At 34.9% G+C, this 25048-nt stretch overlaps 2 protein-coding genes across 2 annotated transcripts; one reads left to right on the top strand and one right to left on the bottom strand.

The window, feature by feature from the left end:
- Positions 1-575: 575 nt before the first annotated feature.
- LOC131619570 (uncharacterized) lies at positions 576-1361 on the top strand. Its single transcript, XM_058890657.1, has 3 exons — positions 576-616; positions 714-912; positions 1012-1361. Exons 1-3 carry the CDS (start codon positions 576-578, stop codon positions 1252-1254), a joined length of 483 nt encoding a protein of 160 aa, XP_058746640.1. The 3' UTR covers positions 1255-1361.
- Positions 1362-15080: 13719 nt separating this feature from the next.
- LOC131617670 (glycine-rich protein 23-like) lies at positions 15081-15965 on the bottom strand. Its single transcript, XM_058888930.1, has 2 exons — positions 15807-15965; positions 15081-15732 (listed from the first exon to the last, which is right to left on the bottom strand). Exons 1-2 carry the CDS (start codon positions 15901-15903, stop codon positions 15275-15277), a joined length of 555 nt encoding a protein of 184 aa, XP_058744913.1. The 5' UTR covers positions 15904-15965; the 3' UTR covers positions 15081-15274.
- Between the last annotated feature and the right edge of the window lie 9083 nt (positions 15966-25048).

Below are 25048 nucleotides of genomic sequence, written 5' to 3'. Positions count from 1 at the left end.
AGGTTTAGACATTAGACACCCTTTAGATAGAAACAAGCGTAGGTGGATACCATCGAGTACGATGGGCGTGAGGGGTGCTAGCACCTTCCCCTTGCGTAACCGACTCCCGTGCCCTGTTCTCTGGTCGAAAGACCTTGTTCTTGTTCTGAGTTAGGTTTCTGATATTCCTTTCCCGCGATGGGATGAATATATTAGTGGCGACTCTGATTCCATTTTTCGCGGTAGCGACAGTATGACAAGGTTTAGGTTAGAATACATGCATCTATATAGGTTGTTTGTGTCCTAGCATATAGTTTGTAAGTTCAGTGGAGTCAAATCAACACTGATACAGTTAAATAGTTCTACTGTCAGTCACCTAATTCTATGAGTGCAGTAGTGGTTATATTACCATCATGCATTAATATTTTTTTTCACTTAAAGTTAATGCCATTGAATGAGGTTTAGGTTAGGTGTAACTATACCTATATATTTTTTCCAATATATATAGTAGTAGTACCACCAAGAGAGGAAAAAATAACATAAGGAAAAAAATCTTGTTTTAAAAGTGAATTGTTAAGTGTTATTACTCTTGAGAAATGTCCAGTGGTGAATCCCACTCAGTGACTTCAAGTGATACGTAATTATGTTTATCATTTGCTTACATATTTGCGTTTACGTATAATTTCATTGTTTGCTTTGTAATTTTAATAGTTGCATGTTTATTTTTTTTGAAGGATGGATGAACAATGGGCTGAGTATTTAGGTAATTACGTTTACGATGAGGTTGAACAGAATGTCGATCTCAGTGACATTGAAAGTGATGAAGGTGAAGATGAGATGGATGAAAATTTCGGTGATCCCGTGGTCGAAGAAAATGGCATTTCATTCAATTATCGTGTCACTGCTGCTTGTGTAAGAGGAAAGAATGTTTTCGTAAGTAATCTGGACCGGTTATTTTAATCGACATGTTGGTATGTTAGATACGCATGAATTGATAATGATTTTGTGCTATGAAACATATTTAAAATGCAGCACTTTCCATCTAATGTTGCTGCCAATTGGTTATTGCCGTTGCAAACTGAGATAGACATTGTCGATGTTCATACCGATGCTGTTTACCCATGTGTGTTGAAGACTGGTAGGAGGCCAGGGGAGAGATATCTTTGCTTAGGTTGGTATGAGTATGTTAAAGCAACTCGTCTGAGGGCTGGTGATGTTCTTGAGTGCACTGTGGCAGATCCTCCTACAAGAATGTTTGTTCGTTTTATGATGTAATACGAATAATTTTAGGCGTATAATTAAACTTGGTTGAAGATGGAAAGTAATTTTCTTTGATGTTTTGTTAAGTAGTTGGTATGTAGTTTGTTTTGATGTTGTCTGTTTTGGTGTTGAAATGAATCAAATGTTGAGTTTCATAATGTACTTTTGCAGTGTAATGAAGTATTGTATCTCTTGTGTATAATATTAAATTAAATCTTAGCATTTTGCATCATTCAGTTAGCAGTTTACTCACTACAAATATTTCATATGAGAAGTTTCTTTTTTCTATAAATGAATAATTTGTTTTCTGATAAATCAAGGCATTAGTAACAAAAGCATAAACAACAACAACAACAACAACCATAAATTAGGTCATTAGTAACAGAAACGTGAACAACAACAACCATAAATTAGGTCATTAGTAACAGAAACCTTAATCCGGAAAATACTTTGCATATTGTATCATGACTGATTAATTTATCTAATGACAATAATCCAAAAAAAAATAAAAACAAAGTCTTAAAAATCTTGGAGATTTTCCTTTCATTTTGCAGTTTCATCTCTATCTGCTCTCCTTTACTGTATTGAAGTTCTTTAATAATGCCATGCAAATCCTTCAAAAGCTTTGAGCAGTCGCAACAGACTGTCCCACTGTGTGCTGTTGCAAAACAACTATGTTAACATACCAGTAATTCATGATTTTTCATTTTTGCACCCCTTGAATTTTGAGCATTGCATGGATCCTTACTCCGTACAAATACTTTTTGATATAAAAAGTATATAAATCATGCAGATAAACAACAGAATGTGCTATGATTAATACAACCACAAAAAGGGCCCAATCTTAATAAACTGGGGCCAACCATAAAATTTCCCAGCAATAACAATCACTTACATTAAAACTTAACAAACACATACAAAATACCCAATATACTTCACTTCACAACTAACATTGTATCTGGAACATTATAAATAAAACTTAATAAACTTCCATAACTGTTTACAATATAAAATTATAATATCATAAATAGTAACTTTCAAAAAAACCATTGCAACTATGATCCTCCTCGGTGCCCCTATGGGGTTGCAGCCCTACGCTCAACATATACCAATATTTCCTCCACCGGTGGGTATCGGATGACAAAATGGAGTTTGTCACCGACCTTCAAATCAGCTTTCCTTACGTAATCAAACCACGCCCCACACAGATATGTCTCCTTCTTCTCTTCCCTCTTCTTTATCTCACAGTAGTATGGTTCACCCTTATCACAGTCAAGTAAAACAATGTTTGAAATTTGGCGGAGAAGGCAACTATCAATCACGTTTGCTGGAAATTGCTGCAAAGGTTTTCACCGAATGTCAGATTCTTTAAAATAAACAACTGACTTCTGCTGTTATAGGAAATCAAATAAAAACAAGACATACCATCACATTCTTGCGCATCTTCTTTGCATCAAACACTTCTCTAACCCAATACTCTTCATCCTGATTCACAATGATCGTAGTGTACACCCTGTACCAAAGCCAAAACATCATATAAACTTTGTTTAGAAACTTCCAACTCAACATCGAAGCAACTTATTTCAATATAATATACGTTCAAAATAGATTTACCTATTGCTGTTGGATGATATACTTGTGAATTCATAGTCGACGCTTTGAGCATCGGGGGCTTCCGAAGAACCTACAGCCTTACCCTTTAGTCTCCCGTTACCTCTGGCATCAACTTCGCGATGACCTCCTCTCTTGCGTTTGCCTTCCATGCCCTCATCGATCACCACACCTTGGGTCGGACGAATTAACCTATCTTTGCTCTGCCAAAGTTTATTCTTTCCTTTCTCCACGGAGAGCCTGTCGTTGATCGTAGACCTGGTAACCTCTTGCACACAACGTTGTCTGGAAACCCCCTCGCCAGCTACACCCTTTCCCTTCGCTTTTCCCGACACCTTACTATGTTTATTACTCCTACACATGGTCCAATCAAGTAAAGAAACGTTAGTATCATACTTGCTCCCTAATCATACAGGTTTTTATGGTAAAATACGTGTTCATATTCATAAAACACACTTCAGAGTTACCTCCTAGATGCAGATGATTGGAGAGAGGCTCTGTAAACAGATGCATGGTAGCTTTTTCTTGAATCGACACCAGTATTGACTGGAGCACTTTGAATGAGCTCCTTGGCAGGTTCCTTTAGTGGATCAAGTCTGTATTTTGCTCGAAGATTACACACTTCCACTTCCACGGAGAGCCTGTCGTTGATCGTAGAACTGGTAACCTCTTGCACACAGCGTTGTCTGGAACCACCCTCGCCAGCTTCACTCTTTCCCTTCGCTATTCCCGACACCTTACTATGTTTATTACTCCTACAAATGGTCCAATGAAGTAAAGAAACGTTATTATCTTACTTGCTCTCTAATCATACAGGTTTTTATGGTAAAATACATGTTCATATTCATAAAACACACTTCAGAGTTACCTCCTGGATGCAGCATTTTGGAGAGAGGCTCTGTAAACAGATGCATGGTAACTTTTTCTTGCATCAACACCAGTATTGACTGGAGCACTTTGAATGAGCTCCTTGGCAGGTTCCTTTGGTGGATCAAGTCCGTATTTTGCTCGAAGATTACACACTTCTACCAACTGTTTACAAAATTCTTCGTAGCTATAAAATTTCCTGATCTTTTTTTTCTGGAGCAATCGTTTTTTCAAATACAACTTATGACATAGGTACATCTGTTGAAGTTTCTTTTCGTCAAAATGTTGAAGATTGAGTTTATCAGCTCTGCAACATTATAACATGCAACACACATTGTTTATAAAATCCTGAAGATTGTATCAAAAACCCTAAAGTATGTAAAATCTATGATATTTAAATCAACAAATTTGCGTGGTATTCAATGGCATAGACAAACACAAATTACATAAACCGTAAATGTGTACCAAAAACCCTAAATTTTGTAAAATCTATAACATTTAAATCAACAAAATTGCGCTACATTGTATGGCATAAACAAACACATGTTACATGAATCCTAAAACCCTGTCGATTTGGATATCAGAAAAGCAGAGATGAATTAAAAACGAAGAGAACAGATACTAACCTATCTGAAGAAGACATGATGTTGTCTGAAATCGAGTGTTGTTGTTGGAGTGGATGTTACGCAAAGAACAACAGCTAAACGGTGAGAGAGAATGCAAAAGAAAGAGAGATTAAAAACCGAACAGTTTGCATGCAATGTTACCTTTACCAACTAATGATATACCAAATCTTCGGTCAGATGAAAAGTTGCAATGTTACGTTTACCAAGTAATGATATATCGAATCCTTTGTCATAGGCGTGATATGTTTTTTCAATATATTAAATACTTAAAATTAATCAAGATTATCATTTTCTTATTAAAAACAAACACAGGTATTCATTTTCCATTATCAGTTTTCTTTTCTTAAAAAAATAATAAATAAGTTAGATCATTGGTAACTTAAACATAAACCTAGAAATTAAAAACCATAGATTAGGTTATTGTTCCAGAAATTACATTAGATAAATTAATCAGACATTTTAAAATATGCAATGACAATAATAATCCAAGAAAATAAAAACAAAGTCTTAAAAATCTTGGACATTTTCCCTTCATTTTGCAGTTTCATCTCCATCTGCTCTCCTCTCCTGTCTCGAAGTTCTTTAACAATGCAATCCAAATCCTTCAAAAGCTCTGAGCAGCTGCAACATATTGACCCACTGTGTGTTGTTGCGTCGTGCGAATCCAGAATTACATTTCTTTCATCCATGGTTATTTTCCGATCATATGGAGGTCGACCATCAAGTTCATCATCCCAAATGAACAGACTACAACATCGCCATGCCTAAAAAACATCATAATTATCCATATTCACTAATAAATTAACCAAGTCCATTTTATAATACAGATTATAAAAGACGAAATCGTATAACATATTTTCCAATCAAACTCACCTCCACATTTGCACATTTCCAATATCTCCTTTTAGGGTTATTTCTTGAGTTGGATATAAACAACTTCATTGGTTTATTGCAACCACATTCAGGGATTTGGGGGATTTGGGACACTTCGGAGTTTGCAACATATGAAGATGACATGGTTTAATGGAAAAGGGATTTGGGATGAGAGGGTTTCAAAACGTAACATTCTCGAACTCCATTTAAAGTGGCCAACATTAAAGTGGTATAATAGGGTCCAGCGATGGATGTTGAGGGAGTATATAATCAGCCGTTGATATCTATTAGTGACAAAATGATCACAACCGTGCATGAGATCTATATTTTACCCAAATTGATCAAAGCCATCCACTTTATATTGAGAGAATTAGACCACATAAATAAATACAGTCTATTGAGAAGTTTTTAAGTACTATGGATTTGATGCTTTAATTGTAACTTTGATCCCCCGATTTTGTATTTTTTTCAATTTTAGTCCCCCTGTTTTTAAAACCACGATTTTGGTCCCCCTTTTTAGTTTTCTATTGAAAAAAAGTCAGGAATAGGGACTAATTTTACAGATGAACAGATGATGGTCAACTATGTGTTCACCATGTCAGGGATTCAACATATTATGGTCAACTGTGTGTTAACCATGTTACGGATGAACAGGTGATGGTCAACTGGGTGTTAACCATGTCAGGGAATCAACTGATGATGGTCAACTGTGTGTTAACCATGTTACAGATGAACTGATGATGGTCAATTAGGTGTTAACCATGTTAGGGATTCAACAGATGATGGTCCACTGTGTGTTAACCATGTTACAGATGAACTGATGATGGTCAATTAGGTGTTAACCATGTCAGGGATTCAACAGATGATGGTCAACTGTGTGTTAACCATGTTACAGATGAACTGATGATGGTCAATTAGGTGTTAACCATGTCAGGGATTCAACAGATGATGGTCAACTGTGTGTTAACCATGTCAGGGATTCAACAGATGATGGTCAACTGTGTGTTAACCATGTTACAGATGAACTGATGATGGTCAACTGGGTGTTAACCATGTCGGGGATTCAACAGATGATGGTCGACTGGGTGTTAACCATGTCAGGGATTCAACAGATGATGGTCAACTGTGTGTTAACCATGTCAGGGATTCAACAAATGATGGTCAACTGTGTGTTAACCAGGTCAGGGATTCAACAGATGATGGTCAACTGTGTGTTAACAATGTTACAGATGAACTGATGATGGTCGACTGTGTGTTAACCATGTTACAGATGAACAGATGATGGTCGACTGGGTGTTAACCATGTCGGGGATTCAACAGATGATGGTCGACTGGGTGTTAACCATGTCAGGGATTCAACAGATGATGGTCAACTGTGTGTTAACCATGTTACAGATGAACAGATGATGGTCAACTGGGTGTTAACCATGTTACAGATGAACTGATGATGGTCAACTGTGCGTTAATCATGTTACAGATGAACAGATGATGGTCAACTGTGTGTTAACCATGTTACAGATGAATAGATGATGGTCAACTGTGTGTTAACCATGTCAGGGATTCAACAGATGATGGTCAACTGTATGTTAACCATGTTACAGATGAACAGATGATGGTCAACTGTGTGTTAACCATGTTACAGATGAACAGATGATGGTCAACTGTGTGTTAACCATGTTACAGATGAACAGATGATGGTAAACTGTGTGTTAACCATGTCAGGGATTCAACAGATGATGGTCAACTATGTGTTAACCATGTTACAGATGAACAGATGATGGTCAACTGTGTGTTAACCATGTCAGGGATTCAACAGATGATGGTCATCTGTGTGTTAACCATGTTACAGATGAACTGATGATGGTCAACTGGGTGTTAACCATGTCGGGGATTCAACAGATGATGGTCGAATGGGTGTTAACCATGTCCGGGATTCAACAGATGATGGTCAATTGTGTGTTAGCCATGTTACAGATGAACTGATGATGGTCAACTATGTGTTAACCATGTTACAGATGAACTGATGATGGTCAACTGTGTGTTAATCATGTTACAGATTAACAGATGATGGTCAACTGTGTGTTAACCATGTCAGGGATTCAACAGATGATGATCAACTGTGTGTTAACCATGTTACAGATGAACAGATGATGGTCAACTGTGTGTTAACCATGTCAGGGATTCAATAGATGATGGTCAACTGTGTGTTAACCATGTTACAGATGAACTGATGATGGTCAACTGGGTGTTAACCATGTCGGGGATTCAACAGATGATGGTCAACTGTGTGTTAACCATGTCGGGGATTCAACAGATGATGGTCAACTGTGTGTTAACCATGTCAGGGATTCAACAGATGATGGTCAACTGTGTGTTAACCATGTTACAGATGAACAGATGATGGTCAACTGTGTGTTAACCATGTTACAGATGAACAGATGATGGTCAACTGTGTGTTAACCATGTTACAGATGAACAGATGTTCGTTAACTGTGTATTAATCATGTTACAGATGAACAGATGATGGTCAACTGTGTGTTAACCATGTTACAGATGAACAGTTGATGGTCAACTGTGTGTTAACCATGTCAGGGATTCAACAGATGACGGTCAACTGTGTGTTAACCATGTTACAGATGAACAGATGATGGTCAACTGTGTGTTAACCATGTCGGGGATTCAACAGATGATGGTCAACTGTGTGTTAACCATGTTACAGATGAACTGATGATGGTCAACTGGGTGTTAACCATGTCGGGGATTCAACAGATGATGGTCGAATGGGTGTTAACCATGTCCGGGATTCAACAGATGATGGTCAATTGTGTGTTAGCCATGTTACAGATGAACTGATGATGGTCAACTATGTGTTAACCATGTTACAGATGAACTGATGATGGTCAACTGTGTGTTAATCATGTTACAGATTAACAGATGATGGTCAACTGTGTGTTAACCATGTCAGGGATTCAACAGATGATGATCAACTGTGTGTTAACCATGTTACAGATGAACAGATGATGGTCAACTGTGTGTTAACCATGTCAGGGATTCAATAGATGATGGTCAACTGTGTGTTAACCATGTTACAGATGAACTGATGATGGTCAACTGAGTGTTAACCATGTCGGGGATTCAACAGATGATGGTCAACTGTGTGTTAACCATGTCGGGGATTCAACAGATGATGGTCAACTGTGTGTTAACCATGTCAGGGATTCAACAGATGATGGTCAACTGTGTGTTAACCATGTTACAGATGAACAGATGATGGTCAATTGTGTGTTAACCATGTTACAGATGAACAGATGATGGTCAACTGTGTGTTAACCATGTTACAGATGAACAGATGTTCGTTAACTGTGTATTAATCATGTTACAGATGAACAGATGATGGTCAACTGTGTGTTAACCATGTTACAGATGAACAGATGATGGTCAACTGTGTGTTAACCATGTCAGGGATTCAACAGATGACGGTCAACTGTGTGTTAACCATGTTACAGATGAACTGATGATGGTCAACTGGGTGTTAACCATGTCGGGGATTCAACAGATGATGGTCAACTGTGTGTTAACCATGTTACAGATAAAGAGATGATGGTCAACTGTGTGTTAACCATGTCAGGGATTCAACAGATGATGGTCAACTGTGTGTTAACCATGTTACAGATGAACAGATGATGGTCAACTGTGTGTTAACCATGTCAGGGATTCAACAGATGATGGTCAACTGTGTGTTAACCAGGTCAGGGATTCAACAGATGATGGTCAACTGTGTGTTAACCATGTTACAGATGAACAGATGATAGTCAACTGTGTTATAACCATGTTACAGATGAACAGATGATGGTCAACTGTGTGTTAACCATGTTACAGATGAACAGATGATGGTCAACTATGTGTTAATCATGTTACAGATGAACAGATGATGGTCAACTGTGTGTTAACCATGTTACAGATGAACAGATGATGGTCAACTGTGTGTTAACCATGTCAGGGATTCAACAGATGATGGTCAACTGTGTGTTAACCATGTTACAGATGAACTGATGATGGTCAACTGGGTGTTAACCATGTCGGGGATTCAACAGATGATGGTCAACTGTGTGTTAACCATGTTACAGATGAATAGATGATGGTCAACTGTGTGTTAACCATGTCAGGGATTCAACAGATGATGGTCAACTGTGTGTTAACCATGTTACAGATGAACAGATGATGGTCAACTGTGTGTTAACCATGTCAGGGATTCAACAGATGATGGTCAACTGTGTGTTAACCATGGTACAGATGAACTGATGATGGTCAACTGGGTGTTAACCATGTCGGGGATTCAATAGATGATGGTCAACTGTGTATTAACCATGTCAGGGATTCAACAGATGAGCGTCAACTATGTGTTAACCATGTTACAGATGAACAGATGATGGTCAACTGTGTGTTAACCATGTTACAGGTGAACAGATGATGGTCAACTGTGTGTTAACCATGTTACAGATGAGTAGATGATGGTCAACTGTGTGTTAACCATGTCAGGGATTCAACAGATGATGGTTGATATATAGTTATTATTATTATTATTATTATTATTATTTAACAGATACATAAAAAATCAATAGATTCATTCACGTGTGTATTAGTTTGGAAAGAGTTTTTACAAAGAGGCAGTACCATTCAGATCACTTGGGAAAAGCAAGGTTTTCACTTTTTTCTTTAGTACGAAACGAACCTTTGGTCATATTAGTCGAAAATGTCAAGCCTCAACCGGAAAGTTGAAGATGACAGGTAAACACCGACGTTTTTGTTCATGTTCAGTTTTGTAGGTTCCTATTTTGTGTATGGGCATTATATTTCGTCTTGCATGTTATTATGTGGGTACCGATTTTTGGGTTTTATTGTCTGGTTTAGATGCATGCTTGTTTTTGTTTTTTGTAGGATAATGTTATAAATCGACAGTCATCTAAATGTTCTGAATACGTGTAGGTGCCGATCGAAGAATCCTGTCTTCCCGTTTGATGCAAAGATCAAAGAACTTTACTTTGAGTATCTTGAAGCTGCGGAGGAATATGAGGAAAGTACCGGCAAGAAGGTTAAGTTGTCATCATTTGAAGATTTTTGTCATGATGTTGATCCTTTGTGTTTGGAGAGTTTGAAGGATGGTGGGGATGATGAAGTGATTGTGAAGCAAGAAGTATCTGTTACTGTCCCTGAAATAGTTAGGGTTGATACATCTGTCATTCCTGATCAGTGTGAAGACTTGGTATCAGAATGTGTAAAAGGGTGAACATTTAATTTATTGTGTTTGAGTATAAAAGACATTGTTGTGTGACAGATGCTTAACAGAAATGGTATTTTAATATTGTTAGTTTTGTATTTTGGGATGTTTTTCTGATGTTATATATTGTTCTTGTGTTTGCAGTTGTTCAAAGTCTTTAGTTGGGGAGTCAAGTATTGCTGGTGTCGGGGTAGATGGTATTGATGGAACTGCAAATAAATTGGAAAATGCGTAAGTATGATTTTTAAATTCATGTAGTAATATGTTTTCTAAACACAGTATGTAATGTTGAATAGTACTTTGCAGTGATTATAGCTCAGATGAGTCTTATGATGGGCTGTTTGAAAGGCTGACCCGGGTTCAGATGAGTCTTTAGTTTACTGAATTAGTTTTAGAGTCGATTGTGTGTGTTATAGTTTTTGCATGTTATTTTTTATAGTTTGTAATATTTTGATCAAATCATGTATTGGTGATTAAAAGTGGTTTATGTTATCAGCAACTTATCGAAGATGGAGGTTGCACCAACATGTTATATGTTTGTGATTTGTTTTTTTTTAAAGTTTTTGTTTTATGTTCATTGAATCATTATTTGAGGCGAATGTGTGTGTAGTTTGTTTTTGTATGTTGCTTTTATAGTTTGTAGAATTTTGATAAAATGTGGTATTTTCCTGTAAAAGGGTTTTCTTTTGGCAGGAACACTTCTAAGATGGAGGTTGAATCAACATGGGATAGGTTGAATAGGGAGAAATTGGTCAACAACTTGTTAGACAACCGGGAGGTTAAGAATCTATGGCAGAAAAGTCATGCAGGGAAGAATGCTGGGCGGGAGGTCGTTGTCACTGGGGAAAGTAGTGGATGTCAGTCTGAAATGATGATCGGTGATGAAACTAAGAGGGATGGGAAAGGTAAAGCAGTGTTGAAGGAAGGTTATGTGAAGGGTGTGGTTCAAGTAGGGCGTAGAAGAAGTGATCGAATATGTAGTAAAACGAAGGGCAAAGATGCAGCGGGAGAAACAACGATTGATGGGGGAGTTGGTGTCAGTTTGGGTGCAAGAGCTGGGTTTGAAATGAGGCCGTCAGAACGTGCGAATAAAAAGAGAAAGAGTTGCAGGATTGTAGAACCCGTTCAAACGAAGGATGTTGATGGACACAGGTACTTTTCGTGGTGTAAGGTTATAGAATGTGCTAAGGTAGCTGGGAGAAATGTTCTTGTAAGTATATTAAGTTAATTAGTGAATGAACAATATAGGCGTTTTAATTATAAAAATATACGCATTGATTGTTGGATATTTTTGTTGTTTTTATTTTGACAGTTGTAATTATAGTTTGTGGCGTTTTATGTTTTATGTGCAGCAATTCCCGCAAAAAGTTATCCGCGGTTGCTAGGACAAGCATTATACGCGTGTTTTGTTCAGGGATTCAGATTTGAAAAAGGTCTTCAAATGTGAACTCCATTATGCTAAGAGGAAGTATTTTGTTGAGAGGTTCATTTACGATGGGTGGTCTGATTTTGTGAAGGAATGCCGCATTCAGGATGGTGATCGTCTTAGATTTGTAATGTGTGACAAACCAAGCCCGGCTATTACATCTGGAACACAATTGGTTGCTGTGTCAGTCGTCAATAGATCAAGAGTTTGATGATTGTGTTTTTATTTAAGTCAAAGACATGAATGTATATCAAAGTATCAGTTGTATTTGTGTGTGTGAACATGTTAAAAACAGTTTCTCTTGACAATGAGTGTTTTTGTTTTTATGTTATTTTGTGTAATATAAATGTTTTTATGTTATATGATGCTTTTGTTTTAAATTATGGTATTAAGTATGTCAGTGTTGTTATTTTGAGGTGTGATTCACAATAGTCATTGTAGTTGGGTGTTATGTTTTGAATATACAGTTATAAGTAAACATTTAAGGATTGGTTTAAAAATATAAAATAAATCAACATAATATTTTTCAAATAAAGTGTTTGTGGCTGAAATTATTTTCATTAATATCAGGCTACTTATATATTGTTGAAGATTTCCTTGTCAACTACATTTGTAGTTATTGATTTGAACTTTGCATGTTCATCATGAATTTTTTTTTATTGTAAAGGCTAAAGAAATATATTAATAATAACACAACATAAGACATGCCACGATCCTGTTACAAGTTTACATACTGGTACATATAAAAGCCAACAAAGGCTTAACACTCAACTTCTAGCTCCACCCAAACAAGAGTAATTTTACCACCAGAATAAAAATCAGATAGTTTAAATCACACCACCCAACTTTGTTATTATCAACCTTGTTCCATTACATAAGCCTTCATACTGGTTGATGTTTCTCATGACCATAATTGGTGTCCCAACCTTTAGTTTTATATGATGGTTAGGTAATCCTGATGTTTGCAGTGAACTGAGAAATTTTGGGGTGAGGATGTCAACCAATGTTACATCGTGGAATTCCGACTTATCAACAGAATTTGCGCTGAAATAATCACGCACGTCTCCTGTATTGGGAATTTAAATAGTTAGTTCAAATGAATATAAAAATTGAATCATGTATACCTGCCATTAAATCAAGAATATGATTTAGATATTTTGTCAACAACCTCCAATGTAGAAGCAAGAATTGCTCGTAAATTCCGGATATGTAGAATTAACTATTGCTACGATTGGGACCTTAAATTCTGTAATCAACAGGTCTGGTGGAATATCAATATATGTAACACCATTGTTTGTTTCGGATACTTTGCCTTCTCCAATGTTTTTTATCATTTTCTGTTTTATCATTTTCTAATTTCATGGCATACAGAGGATTTCAATTAGATGATTAGGATTATGAAAATAAATGTATTACTGAAACTTTAATTAAATGAGCTTACCACAGAAGGTTTCCTATTTAAGAGTCTTAGCATTGTAGGAGCAGGAGTACTTTTAGGGTCAGCCACTGTTATGTCATAAATGGCAGGAACGAATGAGCACATATGTCTTACAGTCGAAACAAACCCCTGAAAGCAAGAAAAGAGTTAATATTTCATAGCAAGTTTTAGGCAATTATATTTTTGGTTTTCGATATATGTTTTGAATGGTTAACTCATGCTGTAATAATGTTTATATTATGGATAATTTATTCTTCTTTACATTCAGATTGACAAATATGTCTTGTAAGGCAATAATTCGAGGCTTAACTATTTAACAGAAGCAAAGATCAATAAAGCCAACAAAGGGCATAATGCTTAACCACCATAGGGCAGAATCCACGTAATTCTTAACCATCTATGACAGAAGCAGCATGCTTAACCATCATAAACAGAAGCTCACCACAAAGCCAATAAGGCTAATAAAACCTGCATCAAACAGGGTAACAAATAACAAAAAAATCAACAGCCCAATGGAGGAGCATATCCATTTAAATGTGTCCTCAAACCATAAGATAAACATATGTATCAGATATGTGAAATCTTATTTAACTATCTCAAAATTCAATTCAAATGCAAATTCAGAATTCATGCATGCATATGATAAAATACAATCCCTAATCCACAACTACACAATTTCTGGATAATTCAATTCCATTTCAGAATTCATTAATTACATAAATACAAATCTAATCCACAATCACATAGAATTGGAAAATATACATATTGGATCGATATGAACCTGTCAAAGGAGGCTACAACATGGAATCATTGTGCTTTGTACCATAGACGATCTGCTGAAAAAATAACCAGATCTGAATTACACGCAAATTTACTCTGAAAGCTCAACATCAAACATGAACACGGTTAAAAAATAGGTGGGAGTGTCCCATTCTTCACCTTGAGCAGCTTCATCTTTCGTCCATATTTATCGATCTCATTGTCTTCACCAACCTTGAGAATATGATTTCGTTGGCGCCGAAGAGGTCGAAGTCATGTTCATCTGTTCGCAGAGAGAGTAAACAAAAATCGAAAGTGGAAGAAGATAGAAGAACATATGATTTGAAGAATTACGGAGTATGTCCAATTTGGGAGCAGGTTGCAGAAGAAGAACAGATGGATGGAATTTAGGGATTTAGGGTTTTGAAGGGAAGTTGGGAGAAGGGTGAAGGATGAAGAAGAAGAAGAACGATAATATGAGTTTAAAAAAAATTGTAATCTAATAAAAGTTAATTTTAATTTGTAAGATATTATTAAATGAATGGGGACTTATATGCAATAATCAAAAGTTTTTTTTAAAAATGGGTCCCACAGTAAAGTTATTTTACCATAGAGCTGATGTGGCTTAGTTTAACTTAGAATTAATTAGGGTTGATTAGGGCTTTAATTCTATTGGTCAATTGCAGTGACTTCACCACTGAAGTCAAATTGATGACTGCACCATAGAATCCCCCTAAATTTAATTTGAACAAGTATGACATTCATGTTTAAAATCTTCACAATAACTTTTTGCTCTAAAAAATTTAAATCCAAATATGGTGTATGAAGCATCTCAAATATGAATCAAGGAATCAACCATATCATGTGTATTGAGCAATTGATAGATTGAATTAAGTATCCTCTTTGAAGAGTATGAGTTGAGTGTATTGAACCTTCATTATAAAATCTAGTTTCACAAAATAATTAGAAATGAAACTATGGTACTTTGAATATATTAAAATGGGATAATAAAAGTGATACAATCTAAGGATGTTGGTGAAAGAAAATAAAACTTAAGGAAAAGATGTTCATCCTATTAAAGCCTAAGCATGAAGTAAGATAGAGTTCATGCTTTTGTTATACTTGCTTCTTGAAATACAATACACACATTCATGCATTTAGTTTTTATGGTCCCAAAGTCCTGCAAATCCTTCACTTTCTCCCTCTTCTTCTCCTCCAAATCCTCTATTTTCTCCTCCTCTCCAACTTACTTCATTTCTTCTTCCTCCTTGTCCTCCATATGCACTATTTTCTCCTCCTCTCCAACCTATTTCATTTCCTCTTTCTCTTTGTCCTCCAAACCCGAACGCGCTACTTTCTCCTCCTCCACTCCAAGCTACTTCATTTCCTAGTTCACTTTGTCCTCCAAGTCCATTGTTTTCACCTCCTCCTTGAGCTCCTCCGATATTTATCGAGCCTTTAAAATCTCCGCTTTCTATAGAACCTCCCCAACCACCTCCATTTATCCAAAATCCCAAACCATTATCATTATGCCCTTTTACCATATCTCCACTTCCTCCTATGCCTCGATCCTCATTTACTCCAAGTTTGGTTTTGGAATTTTCAAATGTACCAACTGCGAATAAAACAAACACGATTATTAAATAGTTAAAATTTTAAAAAATGTGCAAACAAATAATATTTATGTACTTTGTTTTCCGTCATCTTTTGATGGTTCAGTTGCTACAACAGATATGAAAATTAGTGCATAGAGAAAGAACACGAAAATGAAAGACTTGATATTCATCTTTGATCTACTGCAAATTTAATTGATATGAAATATAAATGTAGTTAACAACTATTTATAGATCATGAGATTTGTTAAATTTAAGAAGCACAAAAAAGATCATGAGTTCATAGTATATTGTGTAGTAAGAAATTTGGCTCATTGTGATAATAATGGGCCATCAACAACTATTGAGTGGTAAATTGGGACATGCTTATCAAATGAGGTAAGTAAAAAATATATATAATGTGTGTGTCTTGTAGTTTATCCATGAATGAAAGGATTGGCCAAATTTACAATTCCATTCACCAACACCCCAAGTCATTCACCGACATCTCATCTAGGTTTGATAAAGCCACTTCCACTCTACCCCACAACTGAAGAGGTCATGTTTCAAATTTTCGGTTAATATACATACACAATATAGTTTGTACCTTAATAACCTTTTCATATAACTATAGTGTGGCCGGTGCGATACATGAGTGAGTTATATGTAAAGAATAGTATACAAGTTACCTAACTCCAAATATTTCTATTGAATAGTTAAACATGACCCAATCCAGATCTAAAAGAACAGCCCCTAGCAATTTTTTAATTTTCAACACAACAAAAATTATTGAATAATAGATAACCAATTAAATTGAATTACATATAATTTGGTTTAGAATTTTAAATGATTAGTAAAATAATGAAGTAAAGTCTTGATGTGGTGGATTTGTGCTTCCGATGCAATGTAAAAAAGGTGACATCTAAGGTTAGTATTCGAACACCAAAGCCATTGAGAGAATAAGGATAAATTTAAGAGTAAAATTGAATTTGAATTGTTGAACAACGCGTTTTTCTCATTATATAAAGAGCAGTTAAAACCATCTGTGTAAAGGGAGACACATTGTGTAAGTAGCCATTAGATCTAATGAAATAGTGATCGACGCGTCTCAATTTTGAAATTTCCTGTTCTTTGAGGAATGGAGTCACTTGCTCCATGCTCTTTATCTCCTAATGGTTCCATTGCGCATGTCGCTTTGGATCTTGCGTGCAGCTCAAAAGAGTTTCCCCAAAGCCCTTATCTCTACTTTGTAGGACGAGAGTTTTCTGTGTATACCCCTAAGCTGCCTAAATGGCAGGAGAAGACGAAGAACCACTACTAGAAAAGACACCTAACGTATAACATGTTATTACATCGGTCATTAAGCCAACCGAAGTAAGGGCTCTTATTCGGGCGTCTGCAATTTTTTTTATTAAAAGACATTTCACTACGATCCATATTAGCAATTGTAGTGATATGTTTAGGCATACAGGCTTCGAATCCTAGCACCAACAATTTTTCTCTTTTTTAGTTTCAAAATGGGCGTGTCACTTATAATATAATATTTATATTAAAACCAAATTACCTTTCACCACGGTCCATATAAGCAACCGTTGTTAAATGTACATACATGTTATCACGGTCTTTTATATTAACCGTGATGAAAAGTATAACATATATTTAAGTTAAAGTTTCATCATTCAAGACAGAACGTAGTCGTCTCTCTTAAAATGAAACCCTAACTCTCTCGCATGCCTCATCCTAACTCCATGAACGGTTGCATATCACTTCTTCATAAAATTCCAATATATCTTAATCATGTCTTTTTTATCAAGACAATGTGTTACACGAAACTCATTTCTTTCACTTCCTCGTCACATTTCATGTACATGAGACGTTCCCACATTTTATGTTGTTGCTGATTTTGTTTTGGATGTATATGTTGTATGTTGTGTAAGGTATGTTGTTGTTGATTTTGTTTTTGTTTATATATGTTATATGTTGTTGATGATTTTTTTTTTGCTTTTATATGTTGTATGTTGTAGTTAATGTATGTTGTTATTGATAAAAGTTATATGTTGTTAATAATGAAAGTTGTATGTTGTATCTTGTTTAAGGTATATTATTGATGATTTCGTTTGTTGATATATGTTGTATGTTGTTTAAAACATATATCAAAAAAATGCAGGCGTTGGGAATCAAACCCAAGACCATAACCTTTTACTACAATTGTTTAAAACAATCGCATATGTTACGCGCTACAACCTTTTTATCACGGCTAGTTGTCCGTAGTTGTAAAGAGGACACATGCAACCACAAGCTACCTTGCCATTGATCACCATTCGTGGCTGAATCTTTCTACCAACTGTGATTATATATGTATTTCGTAGAAGTGAACCTTGATGGGACATCACTTTATTTGGAAACAGGTGCATTAAATATTTTTTTTAGTAATGGATAATGCTTTGTAGGAAATTTTTTACATGTGTTCCTATAATAGTCTGTAATGATATTTCTTTAAGCTTAGGACACTCAAGTTCCTCGAAAAACTCACCAGGAGATCCATATAATGGATCATATGATCCCCTGAGACTCAAAATCATATAAAGAGTTCCAGGAGTATTATTCTTTCCCCTTTTTTCCATTTGTGAACTAAGAAAGCTCTTCTTCTTTTGTATCATCAACTTCTCATTTACTTGCGAGCTCTTTTGCCTTGATTTTTTATTAGACTTTGTTTCGTTCTGGAACCAGAAACAAGAAGATGAACGACAATGATGATTATGGGTGTCTGCGATGCGGTTTGGGCGGTTTTGACGTAAAAAGTCGTCCGAACCGCAAGAGAAAAAAGTGTGCGGTTCGATTTGGTTCAGTTGGCTTTTAGAAATAAAATCAAACCAAACCAATGTGGTTTTAGTTGGTTCGGTTAATTCGGTTTTTATAAAAAAAAATATTTAGTCATACATATTCATATAGATGACAACATAGATTTGTATTTATTCATTTATGTGTTATCAGATAACAACAAAATTTATTATATTTTAATAACTTTTTCGTTTAATATACAAAAATAAAATTAGAGAAAAGTGAAATAAAAAGCGTAATATAGTAGCATAAAAAAATATCAAAAATATTATAATGAAATAGAATAACTGAGGAGATGAAAGATTAGAGAAGATGAAAAAGAAAGAGCATAAGAGGGGGTAGATCAGACAAGAAGAAGTGCATTAAAAATGTAATTGAAAGAGAGAACAATAGAATAAAAATAAGAAGATGAAAATGAAATAACATAAGAGATGAGAGACTAGAGAAGATGACGTGAGAGGTACATGGAAAGGAAGATGAGTAGAAGCCGTGATACCGTTAGAAGATATTTCTGAAGACTTAAAATAAAAAACTTAAGTGTGAGGAAGAAAAAATCATTTGTAATCCTAAGGCTACGGCATAATCGATTTGAGTTCAGGTTGGATGTGGGTTAAGTGAAGTTTGGGTTGTAACATAATGTGGATTAATTTGGCTTGGTTCGGTTTGTAAAATATAAACCATAAACCAAACCGAACCGTGCAGTTTTTAAAAAAATGGCCCAAACAAATCTGAACCAAATGCGGATTTTGTAGTTTCGGGTTGGTTTACGGTTTTCTATTAGGCCGGTTCGATTTTGAACACCCTTAGTGATTACGGATTTTGACTTTCGATGCGGTGGAGTGGAGGGGCCTGCAAGGTTAACACTCAAACGCTCAAGTCAATATATGAAGAAGAACAATGAAATGATATTTTTATTTGAAATTTGTTACCTCAATTTGGCGGCTACTCTATATATAAATAGGGGAAAATAACGAGTTAGTTATTTGCTTGTCGTCATTTGAGGATAATGTATTTGCAGTTGAGATCTCTTGGGATCATAAGGATGCGACCTTTAGATACTGAAAAGATTCTAGAAGAAGTGGGACTTTTCAATGGTGGTTGGCTCGGGTAGGTCTGGTCGGCCCAGAGAGATACATGGTTGATCTTATCGGTCCAGAACAAGTTTAACTCTGACATCTCGTACGGTGGTACATGTGACATATAAGCAATGAACTAATTAACTTTCTTTAAGGTAAGATCTATATATTTCTTAAAGTGGTTTTGTTCTCTTGACAACTCCTTCAATAAAATATTAAGAACTTGTTCAAGCAAGTGTCGTAGTTAATCTAAACTATGTCTCTTATGTTGCGTGTAAGGGGTTGGTAGATCAGTTTCTCATCTGTTTATGACATGTGATATGATGACATCTTTAATTTGTAGAATAATAACTTTAAGGGATTGGGTATGTTTTTTGTTATTTTTTAAAATCATGCGTCTTTTTACAAGTTGGTTTTTCTCGGTTAGTGGAATGTCTAAGATTAGAGGTAGGGTCACCATAATTTGACATTTGATGAGATTTATTTGGAAATTCAAAAATGATGTTGTTTTTACAAATATGTCTCCAAGTGAAGGATGTGGAAGAAAATAGTATTTTTATGAATTAAAAATTGTATTTTGGTAGGTCTGCGGTCAACTTATGTTCTTTCTTTATTTGACTAAAAATACTTTATATATTTCTGAGTCAATAGCGCTTTTAGAGTATCTGATCTTGTTCATGCGGCATAGTGTTCTTGATGTCTTCCTTTGAGAATTCTGTTTTTAATATTTGTTTCTTTAAGCTAAGAATTAACATGTTTTCTTTTGATTTGATGTATAGTGTTATTGGGAAGAGATCACGCCCCACATTAGATGAAGATAAAGTCTTAAAAGAGTTTATATAGAGTGACACTCCTCACATTACAAGTTAATTTTATAATTATAAGTTAGGTTAAACTTTAATATAGTATCATAGTCTATCGATTAGAGCTTGGATCGTCCATCATTTAAATTCATGTACCAAGTCCAAAAGAGTGTTAGGTGTGAGAGGGTGTACTAGAAAGATCTTAAATCACACATTAGTTTGAGATAGAGCTTTAAAAGAGTTTATGTAAAATTGACACTACTCATTTTATAAATCAATTTTGTAAAGATCAGTCAAGTTAAACTCTTATAGTACTACCGATCTGTGTTGTTTTTACCTATTATCATTTTTGGGTTTTACTTTTATATGTTTTGTTGTTGTTTTAAGCGGTTTTTGGTTGGAATATCTTGTATCGATTGGTTGTGTCAATCCTTTCTATTCAGTACTTTAGTTGCCCTTTCTTTTATATATATTTTTTACGTCAGCAAAAAAGCTATAAATTATTATTTAATATCAATATGTACTTTGAATGACTTGAAACGGTTTGATGATTGCATCCTATCAACTTAAAATGCGTATGTATTTTTTTTTAATTGGCATATACCTTTTGAATCCCTTGATTTATTGTTAACCGTAAACAAATACGTCATAAGTTAATGTCGTTTTGATGTTCCTCAACAAATACAAGATATAGAGATGTGAAATTGCAACTCACATTTCTCTTTCTTTTGATCTCTTCCCAATTTTAATTTCTACAACTATAATGATTTATTCTACTATTTAGTAAGAATGGTGTAAAAGTGGAATAATAAACTTGAGTGTAAAAATAGCATTTAGAGTGTATTTGAATTAAACGTTTTAATGAGAAAAAATAATTTTTTTTATAAAATTTTAAATAATTTGACTAAAATTTATTGTTTAGATAAAAAAAATATGGAGAATGGTTTAAATGATGTAAATTTATGAAGTATTTTATTTAAGTTAAATTCAAAGAATTTCAAATGACACCAAAAAATAAAGAATTTGAAATTGATCTTTCACTACTATATATATAATGTAAATGTTAAATTGTTTATTAATAATTTTTTAAATTTTGTAAGATGGTCCTCATATTTTATGAAAATTATAAATTTATCTTCAAAATTGCAAATAAATTCCTAATAATTTTTAAACTTTATAAATTGGTCCTTCAAATTTTCAAAAATTGCAAATTTGTCACTAGATTTCATATTTTAATTTTGGCCCAAAAATATAAATTTATGAAAATGACACCAAAAATCTAATAATGAATCAGTTTAATATTCCATCAAAATAAAAGAATTTAAAAAATGAGGGAATTTCAATTGAACCATTTAAATTGTTCAAAATTTTAAATTTTTTTAAAAATTTCAATTACCACACCCAAACACAATCCTATATTCTTTAAAATACAATATTTTTTTTTAAAAAAAAAAATTGGAATTTAAATATTCACTAAACGTGGTGCTTAGCGAGGAATCAAGTAATATATGTTCTTCAATTGATATATTACTCAGATTTTTTTGTATTTCTAATTATACTATACAGTTGAAGATATTCATTTTCATTTTCTAGTAATTTAATAGCTATTGAGTTATAATTTTTTTTAAGCAAGTTGTATTAATATAGAACGAAAGTTTTAGAAACTCGGTTACAAAGAGGTGATAAAAGCCAAAAAGAAAATTACACACTAAATGGAACCTATATTAAGTAAAACAAAAGGTTCTTGCTAAACTCATATAAGTTATAATTGGGATGTGTAATTTTCCCGATAAACGACCACATCCAAATAAGCACTTTACAACTCCAAACTTTTTTTTTCTTTTTTGATATAAGATATCACACTAGGGGTGCAACCTTTACAACAAAAACTCTATAAAGCGTTCAAGCAATTTAATGGTAACTTGTACCAATCATAGAAGCTAATTCTAAAAGTAAAAGTATGTACGACTACTTAACCATCTCTAAAAAAAGAACAAAATGTTGGAGATAACGGCATCAAAACTAAATCACGAGAGTTGCAAGGAGAGTTGTAAAAATAATTTTATTCCTACTCAACCTAAGGCTCCAAACAATGGTCATTCCTATTGAGTTATATGATAACATGACAAAACTAATAATTAAAATTAAAATTTCCAGCTGAACTGGAACATAATAATATAATATAAAACGGTATATTTATCACCCAAAATAGGATAATATAAGTGATACAATATAAAGATATCGGTAAAAAAAACATGCTAATAATCTAAGCTAAAGATGTTCAATGTATTATAGATTTAGCATATAAGTAAAATGAAATATGTGCTTTTTTTACACTACTTAGATATAGTACACAATTGCATGCATGCTTCTAATTTTCATGGTTCTTCGTTAGGATCTCCTTCGGACTCTCCGCCTTCTCCTTCATATCCTTCTCTATTTTCTTCACTAGGTTCTTCGTTTTCTCCTCCTTTTGAACCTCCTTCTTCTCCTTCTCCGCTTTCTTCTCGAGGTCCTCCCCAAGTTCCCGAACCTACCCAATCGACACCATCACCATGTTCTCTTCCATGGCCTTTGATTGCATCAGCTGTAAATTAAACAAACAAAAATGTTTATCGAATATAATAAAGAAGAAAGCATTGGTTTTTCCATTTATGTGTATATGTTTTTTCTCACATTTGGATGACCTTGTTGCCACAACTGAAATAAGAATTGTTGCTAAAAGAAAGAACATGAAGATAAAATATTTAGTTTTCATTCTTGATCTTTTGAGAATTTTATGGTTATCAAGTATAATTTTATTTAGTAGCTATTTATAGTGATATCATCGGACACGATAAGTATAGATACAATAAGCTTCTAACTTTGGAAGAAACCAAGAGCCAACAGAAAAAATATAATTTATTTTATATACAGAGTAATATTTATTATTTACACAAAGTAAATATATTAGACTAAAGTAAAATTTGGATGATACCCACGATCATTGACAAGGCACTTCTACCCACGATCATGTGGGATATGCATTTTTATACTTATGGTCTTTTTATTTTTTATCAATACACCTTTGTGAGAGACACATCACGTACTCACCCAAAACCTGTATGGATTCTCCCACTTATAAATGCTCGTCTCCACATTCCTAACCAATGTGGTACTTCCCCTCAATACTCACACTTGTAATTCTTTTCAACACATTCAATCCAAGAGCTGGGCTATCTTCATCAATATATCTTCATTATTTTTTCGTTCCAAAAGAGCATTATTCACTTAAGAAACTTAAAAGCATAATCTCCTTCCCAAATATGATAAGATAACATGAGAAAGTCTAAAAGCATGAATAACCAGTTACGAATGAAGTTAATATTGATGTTAGAAAATTTCTTTATCAACCCCCATGTCTTCTTGGTCACCTCTGGTGAAAAACCCAAACTACCCCTAACTTCGGAAATGCATTTCTGATGCAAGAAAAAGGTGTTTTCGGAGATGCATCTCCGAAAGCGCCTTTTTTTTTGAAAAAATTGTCTTATTTCGGAAGTTCATTTCCGAAATGCTGTTTTCGGAAATGAACTTCCGAAATAATGCGCGTTTTGCAGATTAAGCAAAACAGCCCCCCTCCCCCTAATCATTTACCCTAATCATCATCAAACACTTCCAAACTCAAACTCTCTTCAAAAAATCTGCAAAAACAAGTGTGAAGTAGCCGCCAAACTCTTCTTCCAAACTCAACCAAACTCATCATCAAACACTAATTGGTAAGTTCTACATTGTTTTTTCAAGTTTTAGATCTATTTGAATAAACTCTAATAGGGTGTTTAGAAACTGAAAAAATCACATTAAGATAGGTTAGTACTGATATTAGGATGTTTAGTAGGCATAAAAGTAGTTTTGGTTTAGGTTTTTTGGGTCTGCCATTGGAGGCTATATTGAAGGTCTGCGCAGGGGTGTTTCGGAAGTTCATTTTCGAAAACACCTCCATCCCAGTTTTTGGAAATGAACTTCCGAATTGTATCAGAAGTTCTTTTTTTTTGTTTTTTCATTTGTCTCGCATATTAATCGATTTCGATTGTTTACAGGAACATGTCAGGCAACCAACCAGCATGCATCAGACAGGGTAGGGAGACCCAGACTGCGTCAGCTAGACACGAGCGAGCGGCGGCGCAGCTGGCGTCGACACAGGGACGGGGGCGGGGCCGAGGACGACGTGTGCGAGTACCCGAGGACGTGGGAGAGGGTACATCAGCTTCAGGGTCTAGGAGTAGGCTGGCTCGGGTATCTTCGTCCCGCCAGCGAGAGGAGGAGGATGAGGAGGAGGAGGAGGAGATGCCAGTGCCATACCACGAGCCGGAGGGGGTACCGGATGTTGACCTTCCAGCCGGGGAGGAGGATGAGGAGGGGGACAGCTATCCGGGAGGGCCTTTTGACACTTCCGTGCTGATTCACTACCACGATCACGTCGCTCGGCGGATCTGGGAGGGAGAGGTATTTTTTTAATTTAACCGTTTATTTGTCACCATTTTTTATAATTTTACCGTTTATTTGTTGCTTATTTAATATATGTCGCTTATTTGTTTTTTTTTTGTAACAGGAGAGAGAGCCATTGAAATTGGTGAACCACG

Source organism: Vicia villosa, linkage group LG7, assembly GCF_029867415.1.
Source record: "Vicia villosa cultivar HV-30 ecotype Madison, WI linkage group LG7, Vvil1.0, whole genome shotgun sequence".
In the NCBI taxonomy this organism is placed as follows: domain Eukaryota; kingdom Viridiplantae; phylum Streptophyta; class Magnoliopsida; order Fabales; family Fabaceae; genus Vicia; species Vicia villosa.
Note: the sequence above shows the minus strand (reverse complement) of the source record. Positions and strands in the feature narration are given on the sequence as shown.

What these genes read in the sequence shown, in the direction of transcription:
- LOC131619570 (XM_058890657.1), top strand. Translation starts at nt 576, where the DNA reads ATGTCCAGTGGTGAATCCCACTCAGTGACTTCAAGTGATAC. An exon ending in TCAGTGACTTCAAGTGATAC is followed by an intron (nt 617 to 713) that starts GTAATTATGTTT and finishes TTTTTTTTGAAG; the next exon opens with GATGGATGAACAATGGGCTG. An exon ending in TAAGAGGAAAGAATGTTTTC is followed by an intron (nt 913 to 1,011) that starts GTAAGTAATCTG and finishes TTTAAAATGCAG; the next exon opens with CACTTTCCATCTAATGTTGC.
- LOC131617670 (XM_058888930.1), bottom strand. Translation starts at nt 15,903, where the DNA reads ATGAATATCAAGTCTTTCATTTTCGTGTTCTTTCTCTATGCACTAATT. An exon ending in AAAAGATGACGGAAAACAAA is followed by an intron (nt 15,733 to 15,806) that starts GTACATAAATAT and finishes TTTTATTCGCAG; the next exon opens with TTGGTACATTTGAAAATTCC.